The sequence below is a fragment of the Medicago truncatula genome, chromosome 8, assembly GCF_003473485.1.
Source record: "Medicago truncatula cultivar Jemalong A17 chromosome 8, MtrunA17r5.0-ANR, whole genome shotgun sequence".
NCBI lineage: Eukaryota > Viridiplantae > Streptophyta > Magnoliopsida > Fabales > Fabaceae > Medicago > Medicago truncatula.
The window spans coordinates 11,003,730-11,022,638 of NC_053049.1; the positions used below are offsets into that span (position 1 = coordinate 11,003,730).

Genomic DNA, 18,909 nt, shown 5'->3' on the forward strand with positions numbered 1-18,909 from the left:
GTTGACGGGTATGGATGTAATCTTTGGAATGAATTGATTAGAGTATAACCGAGTTCATATCAACTGCTATAGTAAGACGGTGCATTTTTCTTCTGCTGAGAAAGAAGGTGAAGTTGAGCTTCTATCTACAAAACAGATGAAACAGTTTGAACGTGATAAAATTTTGATGTATTCTCTAATGGCACAATTGTCGTTAGAAAATCAAGCTGTGATTGATGGGTTACCTGTAGTGAATGAATTTCCAGAAGTATTTCCTGATGAGATTCCTAATGTGCCACCAGAGAGGGAGGTTGAATTTTCAATTGACCTTGTTCCAGGAACGAAGCCGGTGTCGATGGCACTGTACCGTATGTCAGCTTCCGAGTTAGCTGAATTGAAGAAACAGTTGGAGGACCTGTTAGATAAGAAATTTGTAAGACCCAGTGTTTCACCTTGGGGAGCACCGGTGTTATTGGTTAAGAAGAAGGATGGTAGTATGAGACTGTGCATTGATTACCGTCAGTTGAACAAGGTTACGATAAAGAACAGGTATCCGCTTCCGAGAATTGACGACTTGATGGATCAATTGGTTGGTGCTAAGATTTTTAGTAAGATTGATTTGAGGTCTGGTTATCATCAGATAAAGGTGAAGGATGAGGATATGCAGAAGACGGCCTTTAGGACACGTTATGGTCATTACGAGTACAAAGTGATGCCTTTCGGTGTTACTAACGCGCCTGGTGTGTTTATGGAGTACATGAACCGAATCTTCCATGCTGGATAAGTTTGTTGTGGTGTTCATTGATGATATCTTGATTTATTCCAAGAATGAAGAGGAGCATGCAGAGCACCTGAGAATTGTATTGCAAGTGTTGAAGGAAAAGAGGTTGTATGCAAAGTTGTCAAAATGTGAGTTCTGGTTAAGTGAAGTAAGCTTTCTGGGTCACATTATTTCTGGTAGTGGTATTGCAGTGGATCCTTCAAAGGTTGATGCGGTGTCACAGTGGGAGACTCCAAAGTCGGTAACTGAGATCAGAAGTTTTCTGGGTTTGGCTGGTTATTACCGCAGGTTCATAGAAGGGTTTTCGAAATTGGCTCTTCCGTTGACACAGTTGACCTGTAAGGGTAAATCTTTTGTATGTAATGCTCAGTGTGAGAGTAGTTTCAATGAATTGAAGCGAAGATTGACAACTGCTCCTGTTTTGATTTTGCCTAAACCAGAAGAACCATTTGTTGTGTACTGTGATGCATCTAAGCTGGGCTTAGGTGGTGTTCTGATGCAAGATGGTAAGGTGGTAGCATATGCTTCTAGGCAATTGCGTGTTCATGAGAAGAATTATCCTACACATGATCTGGAATTGGCTGCAGTGGTTTTTGTTTTGAAAATTTGGAGGCATTATTTGTACGGTTCCAAATTTGAGGTGTTCAGTGATCATAAAAGTTTGAAGTATTTATTTGACCAGAAGGAACTGGACATGAGGCAGAGGAGATGGTTAGAGTTACTGAAAGATTATGATTTTGGCTTGAATTACCATCCTGGTAAGGCCAATGTAGTTGCTGATGCTTTGAGCAGGAAAACTTTGCACATGTCTGCTTTAATGGTGAAGGAGTTCGAATTGTTAGAACAGTTCAGAGACATGAGTCTTGTCTGTGAATTGTCACCTCATAGTATACAGTTGGGGATGCTGAAGATTGATAGTGACTTCTTGAACAGTATCCGAGAAGCTCAGAAAGTGGATTTGAAGTTTGTTGATTTAATGGCTTCAGGTAATGACACTGAGGATAGTGGTTTTAAGGTTGATGATCAGGGTGTGCTGAGGTTCAGAGGAAGAGTTTGTATTCCTCACAATGATGATTTGAAGAAGTTGATTCTTGAGGAGAGTCACAAGAGTAGGTTGAGTATTCACCCGGGGCTACAAAAATGTACCATGATTTGAAGAAACTGTTTTGGTGGTCCGGTTTGAAAAGAGATGTTGCTCAGTTTGTTTATGCATGTTTGATTTGTCAGAAGTCCAAGGTTGAGCATCAGAAGCCTGCAGGGTTGTTGACACCGTTGGATGTACCGGAGTGGAAGTGGGACAATATCTCTATGGATTTTTTGACGAGTTTACCGAACACTTCGAGAGCGCACGACGTTGTTTGGGTTGTTGTCGACCGGTTGACGAAGTCGGCACACTTCATTCCTATCAATATCAGTTATCCGGTAGCGCAGTTAGCAGAGATTTATATTCACAGTGTGGTGAAGCTTCATGGTGTTCCGTCAAGTATTGTGTCGGATAGAGATCCGAGGTTCACTTCTAGGTTCTGGAAGAGTTTACAGGACGCCTTGGGTTCGAAGTTGAGGTTGAGTTCGGCTTATCATCCTCAAACATATGGTCAGTCGGAGAGAACAATTCAATCATTGGAAGATTTGTTGAGGGTGTGTGTGCTTGAACAAGGTGGAGCTTGGGATAGTCACTTGCCTTTGATTGAGTTCACTTATAACAACAGCTATCACTCGAGTATTGGTATGGCACCGTTCGAAGCCTTGTATGGTCGGAGGTGTAGGACTCCTTTATGCTGGTTTGAGTCGGGTGAGAGTGTTGTGTTGGGATCGGACTTGGTTCATGAGACTACTGAGAAAGTCAGGTTGATAAGAGAAAAGATGAAAGCTTCGCAGAGTCGACAGAAGAGTTACCATGACAAGCGAAGAAAGGATATTGAGTTTCAGGAGCGTGATCATGTTTTTCTGAGAGTCACTCCTTTGACGGGTGTTGGACGTGCTTTGAAGTCGAGGAAGTTGACTCCTAAGTTCATTGGTCCGTATCAGATTTCAGAGAGAGTTGGTACAGTGGCATATAGAGTTGGTTTGCCACCACATCTTTCGAACTTGCATGATGTGTTCCATGTTTCTCAACTTCGGAAGTATGTAGCGGATCCTTCACATGTGATTCTGAGGGATGATGATGTGCAGGTTAGGGACAACCTGACAGTTGAGACTATGACGTTGAGGATTGATGATAGAAAGGTGAAGTCCTTGAGAGGTAAGGAGATATCTCTTGTGAGAGTCGTTCGGGGTGGAGCGACTGGTGAAAGTTTGACTTGGGAGCTGGAGAGTAGGATGCGAGAGTCGTATCCGGAGTTGTTTGCTTGAGGTAAGATTTTGAGGACGAAATTATATGATTTGGGGAGAGTTGTAACGCCCTAGTTGTTTTATTTAATTATTTTGATTTATGTGGAGTATATATATATATATATATATTTATATATATGCGTGAATTTTGGGTGAATTATGTGGTGTATTATTTTATTATATGGTTTATTTGATAATAATTAGAATAAGTATGAAATAATAATTATTTTTGGTGTTTTGGGAATTAATAGAATTTATTAAAATTAAAGGGAGTTAAGTGTAATAATGGGGAGTTGAGAAGGCAGTTAAGATAGAAAGAATAGAGTCAGAAACACTTTTACGTGAAAACTGACAGTTTTGGGAGAAAGGAGGGAAGAGCAAGTAGAACTCAAGAAACCAGATTGCTGTGCATTTCTTTCTGCAATTCTAAGGTAAGGGTGAGGTTTACTTCAATAGTGTAGATTTTAAAGTCTGATTTTGTGTTTAACAGGTTTTGGAGTGAAATTGAGGAATTGGGTATAAATTGAATTAATGGTTTTTGGGGTAGATATTGCTGTTGTGATGTTAGAATTTGGTTTGGGTTGCATAGAAACATTCATTTCTCATCTGTAAACTGATTTGGGGAGTGATTGGAAGGAAAATGAGATTTTTGGGAAAAACCAGTTTTCTGCCCGTATAGAAGTTCATCGCTCGCCTCGCGAGTAGCCTTGCTCGCCATGGCGAGTGAGCAACTTCATAGCTCGCCTCGCGAGCAGACCAACTCGCCATGGCGAGTAGCCCAGATCAAAACTTGATTTTTGAAAAGTCGTTATAAGATGTTTTGGGGATGGTTTAAGGTACCTAAATGATATTAATGATGACTGGAACAAGTTTTAGGTTAAAAAGATGAATAGGGAACTTAGAATTGGGATTTAAGTGAGAAATGTCATTTTTCCCGAGAGCACCTGATTTTCATTCGCCTCGAGTTCGCCTTGAACTCGCCATGGCGAGCTAGTGTTTTTGTGAACTCGCCATGGCGAGTAGTTGTGCTCGCGAGGCGAGTTGCACAGTTCCTGAGTGCTGTTTGCTTGCATGAATGGTAATGATTGAGTGTTGTTGTTTAAGCATAATTATATTTAATTGTGCATATTTCTGGATGGTTGAATCTCTGTTGATTGTTGATTGATGTTGAGGAATGAAATGTATGTTTTAACTATTAATCATACATGTTGTTTAAGTGGAGTCACATGGAGTTGCATTGCATGGTCAGTTGTATGTAGATATACACAAGTAGATCCATTGCATATGCATAAAACAACGGAGAGGACTCATGCCCTGGAGTACTAGTTGCTCAACAGCGGTGAGGGCTTCGGTCCTGATGAATGCTTTAACCATTCAAAAGCGGTGAGGGCTTCGGTCCTGTTTGGTACCACATGCATATTTGCATCCATTGAGAAGTCTAAGGTGTTGTCTTAGCAGTGTTGTCATGACATTTGCATGAGTCTTAGTTGTTGATTGTGGTTGTTACTTGATGATGATGATGTTGTTGGTGAATATGTACATTGTATATATATACTTGTTAAGTGGATTATGATGATGTTGTTGTTGCTTGTGAATTATATATATATATATATATATATATATATATATATATATATATATATATATATATATATATATGTTTGCAAGATGATGTGTTTGTTGATTAGGGTGTTAGATTCAATTGAAGATTTTAATATCTATATTTATTGTTGTGAATCTCACCCCTTCTGCTTGAAAATGTTGCCCTTCCTATGGGTAACTTGCAGGTGATCCTGAGTAGTTGGTGGTGGCTCAATGTCGTGTCTAGGGCTTTGATACGTGGGATGGGAATTATTATTTATATTATTGTTGTTTTTCCTTTCCATGTATCAGATTTTGGAATTGTGTTGTGGAGCCTTTTATTGTCTTTTGAACGACGTTGTTGACTTATGCTAAGGCCTTTAATGCCATAGATTGTTGTTGGATGTTTATGAGGTTTTGGATTTGAAAACTATTCCGCTGCTATGTTTTCATATATATCAAGTTGTTTGATTAAATAGTTTTATTTTCTATTTAAGAAATTTTGAAATGACGTGTGGCATGCCCGTTGTGGAATTACTCTGATGAATATTTACTATTTAATTGTTTTTGGGTAACGGGGTGTTACACTCCAGGTAAGGAAAGGCCATTATGCACAGTGCTAACAAGTTGTTAAGACATCGATATGGAGATGGTTCCTTGACTATGCTCACAGTAGTTTTTTCGAATGCTTTCAACTTGGTAGACATGTCAACATTGTTGCGTGAAGTGAGATTGAGATGTCCATCTATTTCTTTATGAGTTGAGCTTTTTTATGGACATACAGTGAGATTATACATTGGTTATGGACATATTATGTCTTCAACTGGAGTGCAACAAGGCGAGCCATTATGGCCGCTTCTTTTTTCTCTTGCGTTACCAACACTTATTCATCAAACAATAGATAGTTGCAAGCTTTTTCTTCATGCTAGGTATCTTGATGCTGAGAATTTTGTATGGGATTCAGAGGAGGTGGTTAAAGCTCTGGATATCATTCGGGATTCTAGGCCATAATTAGGACTTGAATTGAATATTTGTGATTCTGAGATCTTTTGACCTTCATGTGATGATAATAAGCATATTACGGGTTTGTTCCCTTCAGATATTGGGAGGCTGACGGCGGGGTGAAATTTTTCGGAGGGGCTGTCAACCGAGATAAAGGTTTTATCGAGGGGTTAATCATGAATAGAGCTTCCAGAGTTGCTGAGTTATTGCATCCTTTTCCACAGTTACAAGATCATCAAAGTGAGCTTCTTTTACTTCGATCATGCATGGATATTGCCAAACCTTTGGTTGGCCTAAAGGCACTTCAACCGATTCAAATGGAGGAGGCGACTATGTTATTCGATAAAGAGTTGTATGGAGTACTTGAGGACATTATGGTTGTTGAATGTCCTTTCTTTGGGGACCTTCAATGGAGGTTGACTTCTTTACCTATTAGGTTTTGGGGTTGGGTTTTTAGTCAGCAGTAAAGGCTATCTCATACGCTTTTGTGGCTTCCGGGGCACAACCTTGGGTGCTACAAGATCATATTTTGAGAGACAGTGGGATAAGTGGTATAGACTCGAATGTTTATAATTTTTTGAATGGTCTTCGTGATACAATTTCAAATTTTGACGTTAGCAATTTTACTTGCAAGGACACCATTCCTTCTAAAGCACAACATGTTTTGACGAGTGCTCTTTATAGTAAAAGTGTTCAAGAGAAAACGTGTTCTAACAATTAACATACTTTTATACCATTTACATTTGACACTTTCCTAGCATATGTTGTTGACCTTCTACATAAAGTTCAAAGGGTCACATATAACAATGTCATGTTTCTTAATTTCATGAATGATTTATTTACGATGATTGATTTTTGCCACCACCGAACCAAACACACGCTACATAAAATGGTCAATGTGTAATAACTGCAAACTGTATTTTGGTGAGAAACTCGTGTTTATCATGTATTCTTATTTCAAAGGTCATAATCATAATTCACATGACCGTGTCAAGCTTTTACAAGTACTCTCTATAGTTGAGCTGTATTGAAGTTTCTACGAGTTCCATGTGTTATTTTAAATGAGACACACGTCAAAATTTTCAAGATGTTTCCAGGAAAATGGGAACCATAATAAATCTCAATATCAATGCTTTGTGGTCATTGCTTACTATACATGGTAAATTAGGTCTCTATATTTCTTTGGTACCAAGTTATTGATAGCATCCTTTCATGCAAATTGTGTAGTAAGAGTGGGGGCCAAAACTTTGATTAATTGATTGTTAGCTATCAATGGTTAATTTGCTTTCATCTCCAATTCACTATTTTTGGAATAGAGTTTAATTACCGGCCAAAAGTCCTTCTTCCTATATTAGAAATCATAAAAGTACAATATACAATATAACGTGGTTGGTACAAAGAAATCATAGTAAGTTAAGAATGTGTACATAAATACTCTATAGTGTGAGATTTAAAATTTAATCTTTTCTGAATTACATATTAAGTCAATTTCTTAGAATTTGGATTTCATCTAAATCATTACAAAACTAATTTATTTGTTATGATTATATACCACTTATAAAGTTTGGCCTAACATATATGTTTAGAGAGTTAAAACAATTTTTTCTAGTAATTATTTTAAAGCAAATGATAGGACGGGTTCTCTCCAAACTTTCATAGAAGGTGGATAGTGTTTCTCATCGTGATGTTGGATTGGTCGCTTTTTTGATAAAATTTCTATTTATAGAAAAGAAAGTAACCATTCTAAAATAAAATGAAAAATAACACAAGACTTTTAGACAAAAAGCAAAGTTTTACTTAGTCCAAGGTTTGAACTTGGATCACAAAAGATATGATAATCTTATCTTTGCTTGACGACCAAAAGAGTTTGACAAACATCTATAGTTAATTTGTCATATTATCTATATTTAAATCTAAATCAATTTCTTTTAGATTCTTTTCCCAAAAAATTGGAGGTATAAAAATAATTTGTCCTAATTTTACAAAAATAAATTATATTCATTTATTCAAATTGATAAAGTACATCAATATAAAATAAATTAAAGTCGTTAAAAACAAAAATGATGAATCTGCAAACAAACTCACAACATCCATGATAATAGCATAAAATGACAGAGTATCTATGCCTATAAATTTGACTATATTTAAGCTTCTAAAATACTCAGATCTCCGGATATGCAACATTGATGACGCCAAAATAATTAATTGAATTTGCACTTGATCAAATCGTATCTTTCAACCTGAATCAAATAAACATCCTACTAAAACGGGGAATATAAAACACCATGCAAAGAGACGAGAAATCAACACGACAAAATCACAAAAATAAACGAAAAAAGATTGAAAAATGTGAAAATCACTTATTTAACTAAAAGAAAAAGAAAAATAATTTGAAGGGGTGATTTCAAATCAATATTGACCCTAAATCCTTTCCCTTCAATAGATAAAGATGAAGAAAAATGGTGACTACTAAAATTTAGGAAGAAGAAAAGAAATTTCTTTGCGCTTCACTATAACTTTTTTTTAGAGCTTGTAAAAAGACATGTTTCAGAGATGCTTCACTTTTTTTGTTGAGGAATGGAATGTTTCACTTAAACCTTGATACTCCAATTTTATGTAAGGTTTTCCCATGCATAATGGACTAACAACCAATCAAGTGAGATCATCAAGTCAAGTATTCGACTTAATGTCTGGATTTGATTGTATCTACGTCCAACTAAAATAAAAGTCAAATATGATTTTGAAACATTGAATTTTCCAATTGAGATGTTGAGGTTTCATTAATTTGGTCCAACACATTAGCTTAATGGGATTAACAAATAGAAAGTTGAATAATTTTTATTTTTTTTTGTGTGGAAATGGTATATATTTGTTCAAGAAATAGAATATTTTAGGTTTACCGGTGTGATTGAGTTTAGCTGAAGATTATAGTCTACACATTGTGATGATCCAAAGTTTGAAACTCAGTTGGATCAAGTGCTCACATTTAATACCACGATACTCAAATAAAATTATTTTGAGTGGAGCGGATTATAAGGAACACAGTGTAAATTCATTCTTTTAAAAAAAAAATATGTAAATTCATATAAACTATTTTGATAAATTACAAAATATATTTATGTGTTTTTTTTAGTGATCCAAAATTTGACATGCATAACTTGATCAATTATATATAAAAAAAAAAAATCAATCAAAATTCTAACTCAAATTCTCTTAAATTATTGTGTTTAACTTAATCTCATCATTAACTATTTAAGTTACAATATTTGATTAAAATAGTTTTTGTTCAAAGCTATTAATATTATTAGAGCAAACTGGTGTCCCCTTATGGAAACAAATATAGCCTTATGACATAGAAAGTTGTGCAATCCAACTCTTCAAAAATCTAAAAACTACTCTCTTCATCTCACAATATTTATGGGTTGTACTCGATTATTAAGGAAATGATTAATTGTGTTGATTTTAATGATATAATTAATAGCATTTACTCAGGGCCGTCTTAATAAATTCATAGGCCCGGTTTTAATTTTATAAGGGATGCAAAAAAAAAAAAAAAAATCTGGGCCCCAAAAAAATAAATAAGTTATTTAAAAATCACACTTTTGTGGGTCTTGAACACATGACCTCACACTCATCAAAAAATGGCCATGCCACTAAAGCAAGCTGTACAAATTGAATTAATTTGCTTTTAATAGATATATAACCATTATTTTCGTGGCTTACATATAAAAAAAAATAAAAAAATTTAGGCCCCAAAAAATTGGAGGCCCGGTGTCGTCGCCCAGCCTCGACGGGCTATGGACCGGCCCTGCATTTACTAAAACACCCTTATTAATTGTTAGTGGAGTAGTTAAGTTAGATCAAATTCAATATATAAGGGTATAATAATGAAAAATAATAAATGTTGCATTGGTATCGTAAAGTGACAATTATTTTGAGAAAAAGAAAAAATGTTAAAGAGACAATAATTGTGATACAAAGGGAGTATTATTTTCAATTTAAATATTTTTCTTTTTGCTTTCTTAACCAATGCCCTATGAAGTGGTGAAAAATTTCTACTTTTTACTATTTTATCTAGTGCTTTAGAGCATCCACAAAGATAAACCCATTTTTTGGTACTTAAATAGGTCCAACGTGTACATCTCACCCAAATTTTTGAAATATAACCCACTAATCAACTATCAATTATTTTATATCATTACATTTCAATTTTTTAATATTAAAAGATTGCGAGTCCCGCTAAAAATTGAGAGTCTTAAGTGAGACCTCGGGTCTTATAAAATCCCCAAAAAAAAATTCTTTTTACAATAAAGATATCTAATAGATATTGAATCTTAAATATTAAAAATCCTTCCATTGAAGATGGTCTTAGGTAGGGTTGGGAATAGGCCAGGCTTTGATAGGCCTGAGCCTGGTCTACGAAAAATTTTGCAGGACTGAGCCTGGCCTATGGCCTTTCATAGGCCTTTTTTTTGGTCTGGTCTGGCCTGGCCTGAAAGCTTATTTACAGGCCTTCTATTAAAGTCACTAAACATTTCATTTTATCTACTTTTAAATAGGCTTAATAGGTCTCAAAGCCTATTTCAGTGTAAGACTTGTCTATCACTACTATAAGGCCTTAAAAGCCTATTTCACTATAAAGCTTTAAAGCTTATTTAAAAATTCCACTATGAAGCCTAACATGCATAAACAGGCCGGCCTATTAGGCTTCATAGGCTTTTTTGATAGCCTAAGTCTGACCTATTTACTTAAATAGGCTTTTTAAAAAGCCTAAACCTAGCCTTTTTAATTAACAGGTCAGACCAGGCCAAACTTAAACAGGCCAGGTCATAGGCCCCTGTAGGCCGGCATGGCCTATTCCCAACCCTAGTCTTAGGGACATTAGTTAACCCTACCTTTTAGAAAACGCTTATGCTAGAGTGAAACGAATTTCTTCTGACAGTGTACTTGTAAGAATATTTGTGCTTCCATCCATATTTTGAAATTCCGATTGAACACACCAACTTTGGTATATTTAATCCTTTGGTCAATCCATTCTGATCGAACACAGCATCTTTATTAATTTTCAATTTTTTTTTCTTATTTTATTTGTCTAATTAATGCACCGGCCATGAACCCATTTTTCTTTTAGGAGATTAATAACTCGTATCCAACCCTTTGGTCAATCCATTCCCATGGTATATATTTTTAACGGGAAGCTAGCTAGTTACTAGAGACAACATGTGAAAAATGTGAGTACGGATCCATGTAGTTTTTTTTTGGTCTTAGATGAAGTGGTAATCCACTGAAAATAAACTCACACAACTGTGAGGTCCCGGGTTCGAACCTGGATCACAACGTTCGGCCTTGTAATTTCGGCATTTGCCAGTTGAGCTAGGACTTCTAGACGATCCATGTAGTTTTTTATCCTGAAATATGTTGATCAAAATATGTATATTCACAAGTTTTAACTTAATGGAAAATATTAACGAGTGTCTTAAGAACACTTTTTAAAAAACTTCATATAATAAATTTGTATGGAATTCACTTGAAATGGTCTGATGATATTGATTTGAGACCTGGAAGTATGCTCATTTTTAAGGTTTTATGTTCGATTGATCATAAGACATTTGTTAACAAGACCTCAATATTTTTTTAAGAGAAATGAATTTCACTTCACATATCACATGTGGGGTTCACTAAAGTTGTGTTATTTGAACATTAATATATGCGACAACTTTGGTTAGGGTACATTATAATGAATCTTTCTAACCAAGTATTCTAGGAAGAAAAAAAAAAGCTCTCCCTTTTTGTCCAAAGAAAAATAATACTCCTTCCCCATGCCAGTAATTTTTTTTTTATTGAGTCTAACTCATCTCTCGCAAGACAAAAGTATTTAGAGTCAAATACTATTGAATTTAGAGTGTGAATGATATCACTACCAAAAAAAAAAAAAGAGTGTGAATGATATATTTGTTGAAAAAGCTAAGCTATTATTATAAGTTTTGTATTAGACCTACTCATCCTTCTATATCATTTTTTTTTATTTCTTTTCATTGTCAGTATGAGTATTGTCGATAAATTACATTTGTTAAATATCGCTTTCCCACTTTTAGAGTTTAGTATAATCACTAATATATTTTTTTAAGGAGTATAATCACTAATGTAAGTTACGTTATTAATAAATTTATTTTATTCCCTGAAAAAAATCTTTTATTATTAATTTATTAATATTCTTGTCTGTTATATTTAGTGAAATACCAACGAAAAAGTAAAAAAAAAAAATCTTAAGTTCTTTTTACTTAAATTTATAGGATCCGATAACATGTTAACCTTTAAAAAATGGTTCAAAAGTTGATTGTTTCTATTTTGTTATTATAGATCTTAATTATTTTCAGCAAAAAAAAGACAAGAGACTATCTTTAGATTTTTTTTTTTTTTTGAGGAATTAGACTTATTAGGAGGTTCGTATTAGAGAAAAAAAAAATTGCACATGAATTCAATGAAATATTGTGACATTATTTAACGAGTTAAAAACACGTGATTTTGTTATACTCATTAAATGATGTACCAACATTTCATCAGATGAATGTAAAATTCTTAGCTATGTAAAACAATATGTAATTAAATTATTAAAATGCTCATTTGATTCTACATTTTATTGTCTAGATTAAAAATATCTGGTGAAATTAATATGTATAAACTGTCACCGTAAAAAAATTGCACATCCATTAAATTATATCACTTTTTTTTTACAAGAAATTATATCACATTATATGTTACTTTATTGTATTTTTTTCTACTCATGTCACTTTACTATGTTTGTTTTTAAATATGTCCACGCATATTTATTTATGTACAAATGTGATTATATATATATATTTGTTTGTTTACTATTCTATCGTGGGATGTATACTGCGTGGGGAGAGAATGATGAATGGATTTGTTACTTCTTGAAAAGATTTGTGGTGTTGGATCTTGTTCAAAATATTGAGAGTAGCGGTAAATATTAACTAAAATATTATAATTTTTTTTTGGGGAACTAAAATAATATAATTGAAACTCGTAAAAGCCATGCATAATTTCATTAAAAAAAATTGTCACCGCAACAACTCTAGCACAAAATTAAAGCTCCAAGTTTACTATCTATCAACTAGATAACCTATTCTAACCTTAAAAAATTAAAACGAGCCTACTTAAATTCTTGCATTAGTGAATGAAGAGAATACCAGAGAAACGGTACATGTTTAAAATAAAATTGTATAAAGAGTATTTTAATAATTTTCTATAGAACAAAATAAAAATTAGGCGGGGTGGTGCCGTGACACCTATGGGTCTTTTAAGAGATCCACCCCTGACGTGTAGTGCTTATGTGACGGAGTTTTAGATAATGTTTGAAGGTATAAATTTGACTCGATCACGTGATTACTATAGGTGTCACGGCACCATCCCATAATTTATATACCATTAATAAGTAGTGGTTACTACACTAAATTATTAGGGATTGTGGCAGATTTGAGTCTAGTTCAAAATGTGATGTATCAAATGGAGTGGTACCAGGAATTTCGAATATATCAATCAAACTCATAAGATATACCTATTATATAATGGATATGTTCAAGCTAGTTTTTTAAGTGCTTTGGACTCTATATTTCATGATCATTTATTCCCCAAAGGAACGTTTTGCGGCATAACAATTCCCTTTATAGATTTCATGTTAAACTGTTTTTCTTCATTGAAGGAACAAATACCTAACATATTTGCAACCTAAGCAAGTTTGCATAAATGAAAATCCTTTTGGCCCTTAAGCACACATGCTTCTTTTTACACGTGACAAGCTAACAAAATTATAAGAATACACGCAAACAATTTGTTGCATTGACCAACACATATATATCCATAATATTTCAACACTTATAATTATTATATATTATTATTATTATTTTCATTCTTCTCTAAATTTTGAAGTTCCAAGTTGACTTGTCCTCTTTGTCATTGATCATCCATCACTATAAATTACACAATATTCTCTCTCATTTTCTACAAACTTGCTATTCTAAGCTAGCTAGCACATTGATCCATAACTAAAATTATAGAGTGACCTTAATTATATTTTATATACCTTTAACAAAACTATATTAAACATGAGTTTGGGGAGTGAGAGTTATCAACTTCTGTCCAAGATTGCAACCAATGACCAACATGGTGAAAATTCTCCATATTTTGATGGGTGGAAAGCATATGAGAAAAACCCATTTCACCCTAGAAAAAATCCTCAGGGTGTAATTCAGATGGGTCTTGCTGAAAATCAGGTATATATATGGAAAAAAATAGTTTAAAAGCGATCATGTTTGATGCCACAATGGGATGTGTAGTTTGTTTTTTTTTTTTTTACGTGACAAATTTTAATAATTAATTAGTTGAATCAAGTTTATGCTCATTAATTTTTTACAAGAAAAATTTCATTGAATTTTACTCATTTTTAATTATTTTGAATAACTAGTTACATCATACTAGTGTTGGTGTTCATTATTTATTTATTTATTTTTTCCAGCTTTGCTTTGATCTGATTGAAGAATGGATAAAGAATAATCCCAAGGCTTCAATTTGCACACCAGAAGGAGTGTGTAAGTTCAGGGATATTGCTAACTTTCAAGACTATCATGGGTTGCCAGAGTTTACAAGTGTAAGCAATTAAATTTTTTATTTATTTACAAAGCAACTTAATGAAGTAATATATATAATGAATATGCATATTTTTGTATATTGGTTATAATAAAAGAAGTTTTTTATTTTTTTCTCAGGCTATGGCTAAATTTATGTCAAAAGTGAGAGGTGGTAGGGTGAGATTTGATCCAAACCGTATATTGATGAGTGGAGGGGCAACAGGGGCAAACGAATTAATCATGTTTTGTTTGGCTGATCCAGGAGATGCTTTTCTAGTTCCTACCCCTTACTATCCAGGGTATGCATGTACCTTTTTGTTTCATAATTTATTATGTCCTTATTCATTGTATATGCATGCATATATCACTATTTCACTCACTTTTTTTTTTGTCTTAAACCGTTTAAAGTGGTGTGTGTATATATGGATATCATTGCCACTATATATTGTCATAACCTTATTATAAGCATGGACGAGTGTCATGTACGAAGTATGAATTTAATGTCCTTTTATTTTTTACATACACGTGTGGCACACACGCATTTTTTTACTTGAAGTCGTATTAAAACAACGACGAGTGTCCCCGTGAGTTTAACTCAATTGATAAGAACAATGCATAATATATGCAAGACCGATGTTCGAATCCCGGCCACTACAGAAAGAAAGAAAAAAAACAACGAATTAGTAGTTTTGTTTTACCCTTACATGAATAGACACTTTTATAGTGGTGATTTATTTTTGGAAGAGAAAAATAAAATGTTAGTTTGGGATTTTAGAAAATAATGAAAATAGTTATTTTTAATATTTTTATTTTTTTTCTCCAAGGAATTATAGTTTATTTTCTTCAATAGTCTCTTTTCATTGGTCAACCAATAAAATTAACATAAATATTAATTAAAATATAAAGTATTTTTTTTTACAAAAAACAGTGATCTCACGTTTGTTTGAAACATAAAAGTGATAAAAAATCTATGTGCCGTGGTATCATCTGAATTTGGTTGCATATGTCAAATTGGATGAAGCATGCGTTCGTATATTAATCGAATTAATGCATGTGTAACTGAAAATAAAATACTAATATATTATGAGTTGTTATATATAAAATCACATTCTTCTCAATGTTTTTTCTTCGAGTAAACCTATGAAGTTAATTATGTCCACCTCTCCATCTAAGTGAGGTGTCACCCTATGATTCTTCATTTATGAGTCCCCACATTTATGTGGTAATAGCACTGATCCAATAGCATTTAAAATGAACACAAAAGTTCAAACACGACTCGACATAAGTTAGGTCAAAAACAAAAAATTACACCAACTTTATACAAAGAATAAATAGTAAGTTAGAGTTCCATTAAAAAACATGGTTAAAGTTATTCATTGTTAAGTTGACACAAATTAAAATAATTTATTTATCTTTTATTATTTATATTATAGATAGTAAAATACAAATGAATAATTTTGATTGGTGTCAACTCAGTATTAGTAACTCTATTCAACTTTTGTTGATGGGTAAATAATAATTTGTATAATTATAATTACTCTGCAACAGTGTGATTAGTCAACAAGCGTGTGTTTGCTCCCAAATGAGACTACCTCATGACTCATAGCTTGGTGGAAATTAATAAAACCATTGACCGTAATTTGAAAAACAAAATCTTAAGGACAATAGAGGTGTAGCTGAGATAGAAATATATAGAGGGAATAAAGAGATTGAAAATGTTGACTATTGATGTGTCGTAAGAAAGGAATATATCATAAAGGTTTGAAAGTGATATAAGAGAGAGTATAATTAACACTCAAAACCATGAACAACTTTATGTAGGGTCACCTTGTATAAACGAGAAAATGAACAAGAAAAGTAAAAAACACGATGGATTTAGTTTTTGTGACATATTTTTTATCATCGACATTAATGTATTTTAGATGAGAGAAAATATTAGATGAAAGATTAAAATAAATTATTTAAATAAAAAGGTAATTGATTAAGAGAGAGATATGCACAATATCACCAAAAATTCATGTCACCCAAGCACGTTTTTAAAAGTGATTGAGTTGGTGGCACCCTAAAAAGCCTCATCGTATGATTTTTTTTTAATGATAAATGTTAATATATTTATTATATTAATATTTTTCAACTTCTTATTCTAGATTAAGTATATTATTTAGTATATTATATACATACTTCTATTTTTTTATAGACAAATATTATAAAGTTGATTGATCGTGATGAACCTAATTCATATTTTACTACAGATTCGTTCGTGACTTGTGTTGGAGAACAAAGGTTCAATTAATTCCTGTCCATTGTGATAGCTCCAACAACTTCAAAATAACAAGAGAAGCACTTGAAGTAGCATACAAAAAAGCACAAGAAAACAACATCAATGTAAAAGGGTTGATCATAACAAACCCCTCCAACCCATTAGGAACAACCTTAGACAAAGAGACACTAAAGAGTCTTATAACCTTCATCAATGAGAAAACAATCCATTTAGTTTGTGATGAAATCTATGCAGCCACTGTTTTTACCTCACCAAGCTATGTAAGTGTTAGTGAAGTCGTACAAGAAATGAAGTGCAACCTTGATCTCATTCATGTTATTTATAGTTTATCGAAAGACTTAGGGTTTCCTGGTTTTAGGGTTGGGATAGTTTATTCATACAATGATCAAGTGGTGAATTGTGGAAGGAAAATGTCAAGCTTTGGATTAGTCTCATCTCAAACTCAATACATGCTTGCTTCAATGCTTTCTGATGAAAAATTTGTTGACAAGTTTCTTTTAGAGAGTTCGAGAAGGTTGTTAAAAAGGCATGACAAATTTACAAAGGGACTCGAAGAGGTTGAAATTAGTCGATTTCCAAGTAATGCGGGACTTTTTTGTTGGATGAACTTGAAAAAATTGCTTAAGGAGGAAACAATTGAAGAAGAGTTGAAGCTTTGGCATGTTATTATTAATGAGGTGAAGCTTAATGTGTCACCGGGGTCTTCTTTTAATTGCTCTGAGGTTGGTTGGTTTAGGGTTTGTTTTGCTAATATTGATGATGAAACGGTGGAAATTGCATTGCAAAGGATAAGAGCATTTGTAGGGAAAGAAACAAAGAAGAAAATTGAAGTCAAACGTTGGCAACCAAATTTAAGTCTTAGCTTCACTTCAACGAGGTTTGATGAGAATGTTTTGTCACCTCACAATCACATAATCATATCTCCTCATTCACCACTTGTTCGAGCCACATGAATATGGAGTTAATTAGAATGTCCCATGGGATTTTCTTTCTTATTTTGATAAAATAATGTGAGAGGGAAATTCATGTATACCTAGCTAGCTAGCTAGCTATTTATGATTTTATTTTTCTTCTAGCTAGCTAAATGGATCTTTGTGTGTAGGTGTTATTATATTTACAAAAAGCTAATTTGTGTGTGAAGTAGGGTAGCTTTTGGCTAATGTAGCTATTTTATCTATGAAGTTTCATTTTCTTTTGTTTATGATGATGACTTAAATAATAATGTGTGGTTTTAAACAAATCTAATGAGCATACTAAAATTTCTTTTTGAAGGAAATGGTTTTTTTTTTTCTAGGGCTAGCACTAAGTATTACATTTTCTTAAAGATACTTTTAGTATGAGTAAATAAGGCAGTCCTGTGAGCATAGCTCAGTTGGTAGGATAATGCATTATTATATGCAGGGGCTGGGGTTCAAACCCCGAACACCCCACTTATTCACCTTATAAGATGAATTCTAGCCACTAGGTTACCTGACAAAAAAAAATTAAAAAAAATTGGCAACTATCTCCTTGAAATTGTAAGTTTCGTCAATTATCCTCTTGAAATTAACAAAACTTCAATTACCCTCTGAAATTGATCATATCAAACTTTGAACTCATTTGTTGATGTTATTTAGTTTCAAATAAAATAACTTTTGTTTTGAATTTAATTGTTCATAACTCAATTATTTTGAAATAAAAAACAAAATAGCAATTCCCAGTTCAACAGAAAGTATACAAGTCTTACAAAACTGAAAATTTTATGGTCTATCAGCGGAGTATACTCTAAGTTATTTATTAATTGTTTGCCTTTAATAATTTTTAAGATAAGGTTAAAAATATATAAATTTTAAAGTTCATGGGACATTTTGCATATATGTGCAAAACTTTATGGGAATATTTGCAAAACGTTACGTTGACTAACAAAATAATTTGACGGAGGGGGTAAAGTGATGTGCAATTTTAGGAGGTAGTTAAAGTTTTATTAATTTCAAGAAGGTAATTGACGAAACATACAATTTCAGGGGGATAATCATCTATTTACTCCTTTTAGTATTGAATTGAGTAGAATGAGTACCCTAATCCGTCAATATAGAAATTACAATTTAAATAGATTGCAAGCAACATGCATGATTATTACCCCACCATTTTGAATATTGTAACCCAATATATCTCTCCGCTCTATTTATAAACCAATCAGATAAACAAAGTTTTCCATTGGGATACACCTTTAGATGTATGATTTCAAGATCAAGAACCATCATCAATCACTCAAGAAAAGATAGAAAATCAAAACAATTAAACAACATTTGTTACGGCTGCCCAAATCT

The 18,909-nt window shown here is 33.1% G+C and overlaps 1 protein-coding gene across 1 annotated transcript; it reads left to right on the forward strand.

The window, feature by feature from the left end:
- Positions 1 to 13,672: 13,672 nt before the first annotated feature.
- On the forward strand, positions 13,673 to 17,801 carry LOC25500828 (1-aminocyclopropane-1-carboxylate synthase 1). Its single transcript, XM_013589322.3, has 4 exons — positions 13,673 to 13,965; positions 14,208 to 14,339; positions 14,458 to 14,618; positions 16,572 to 17,801. Exons 1-4 carry the CDS (start codon positions 13,798 to 13,800, stop codon positions 17,551 to 17,553), a joined length of 1,443 nt encoding a protein of 480 aa, XP_013444776.1. The 5' UTR covers positions 13,673 to 13,797; the 3' UTR covers positions 17,554 to 17,801.
- Positions 17,802 to 18,909: the final 1,108 nt, after the last annotated feature.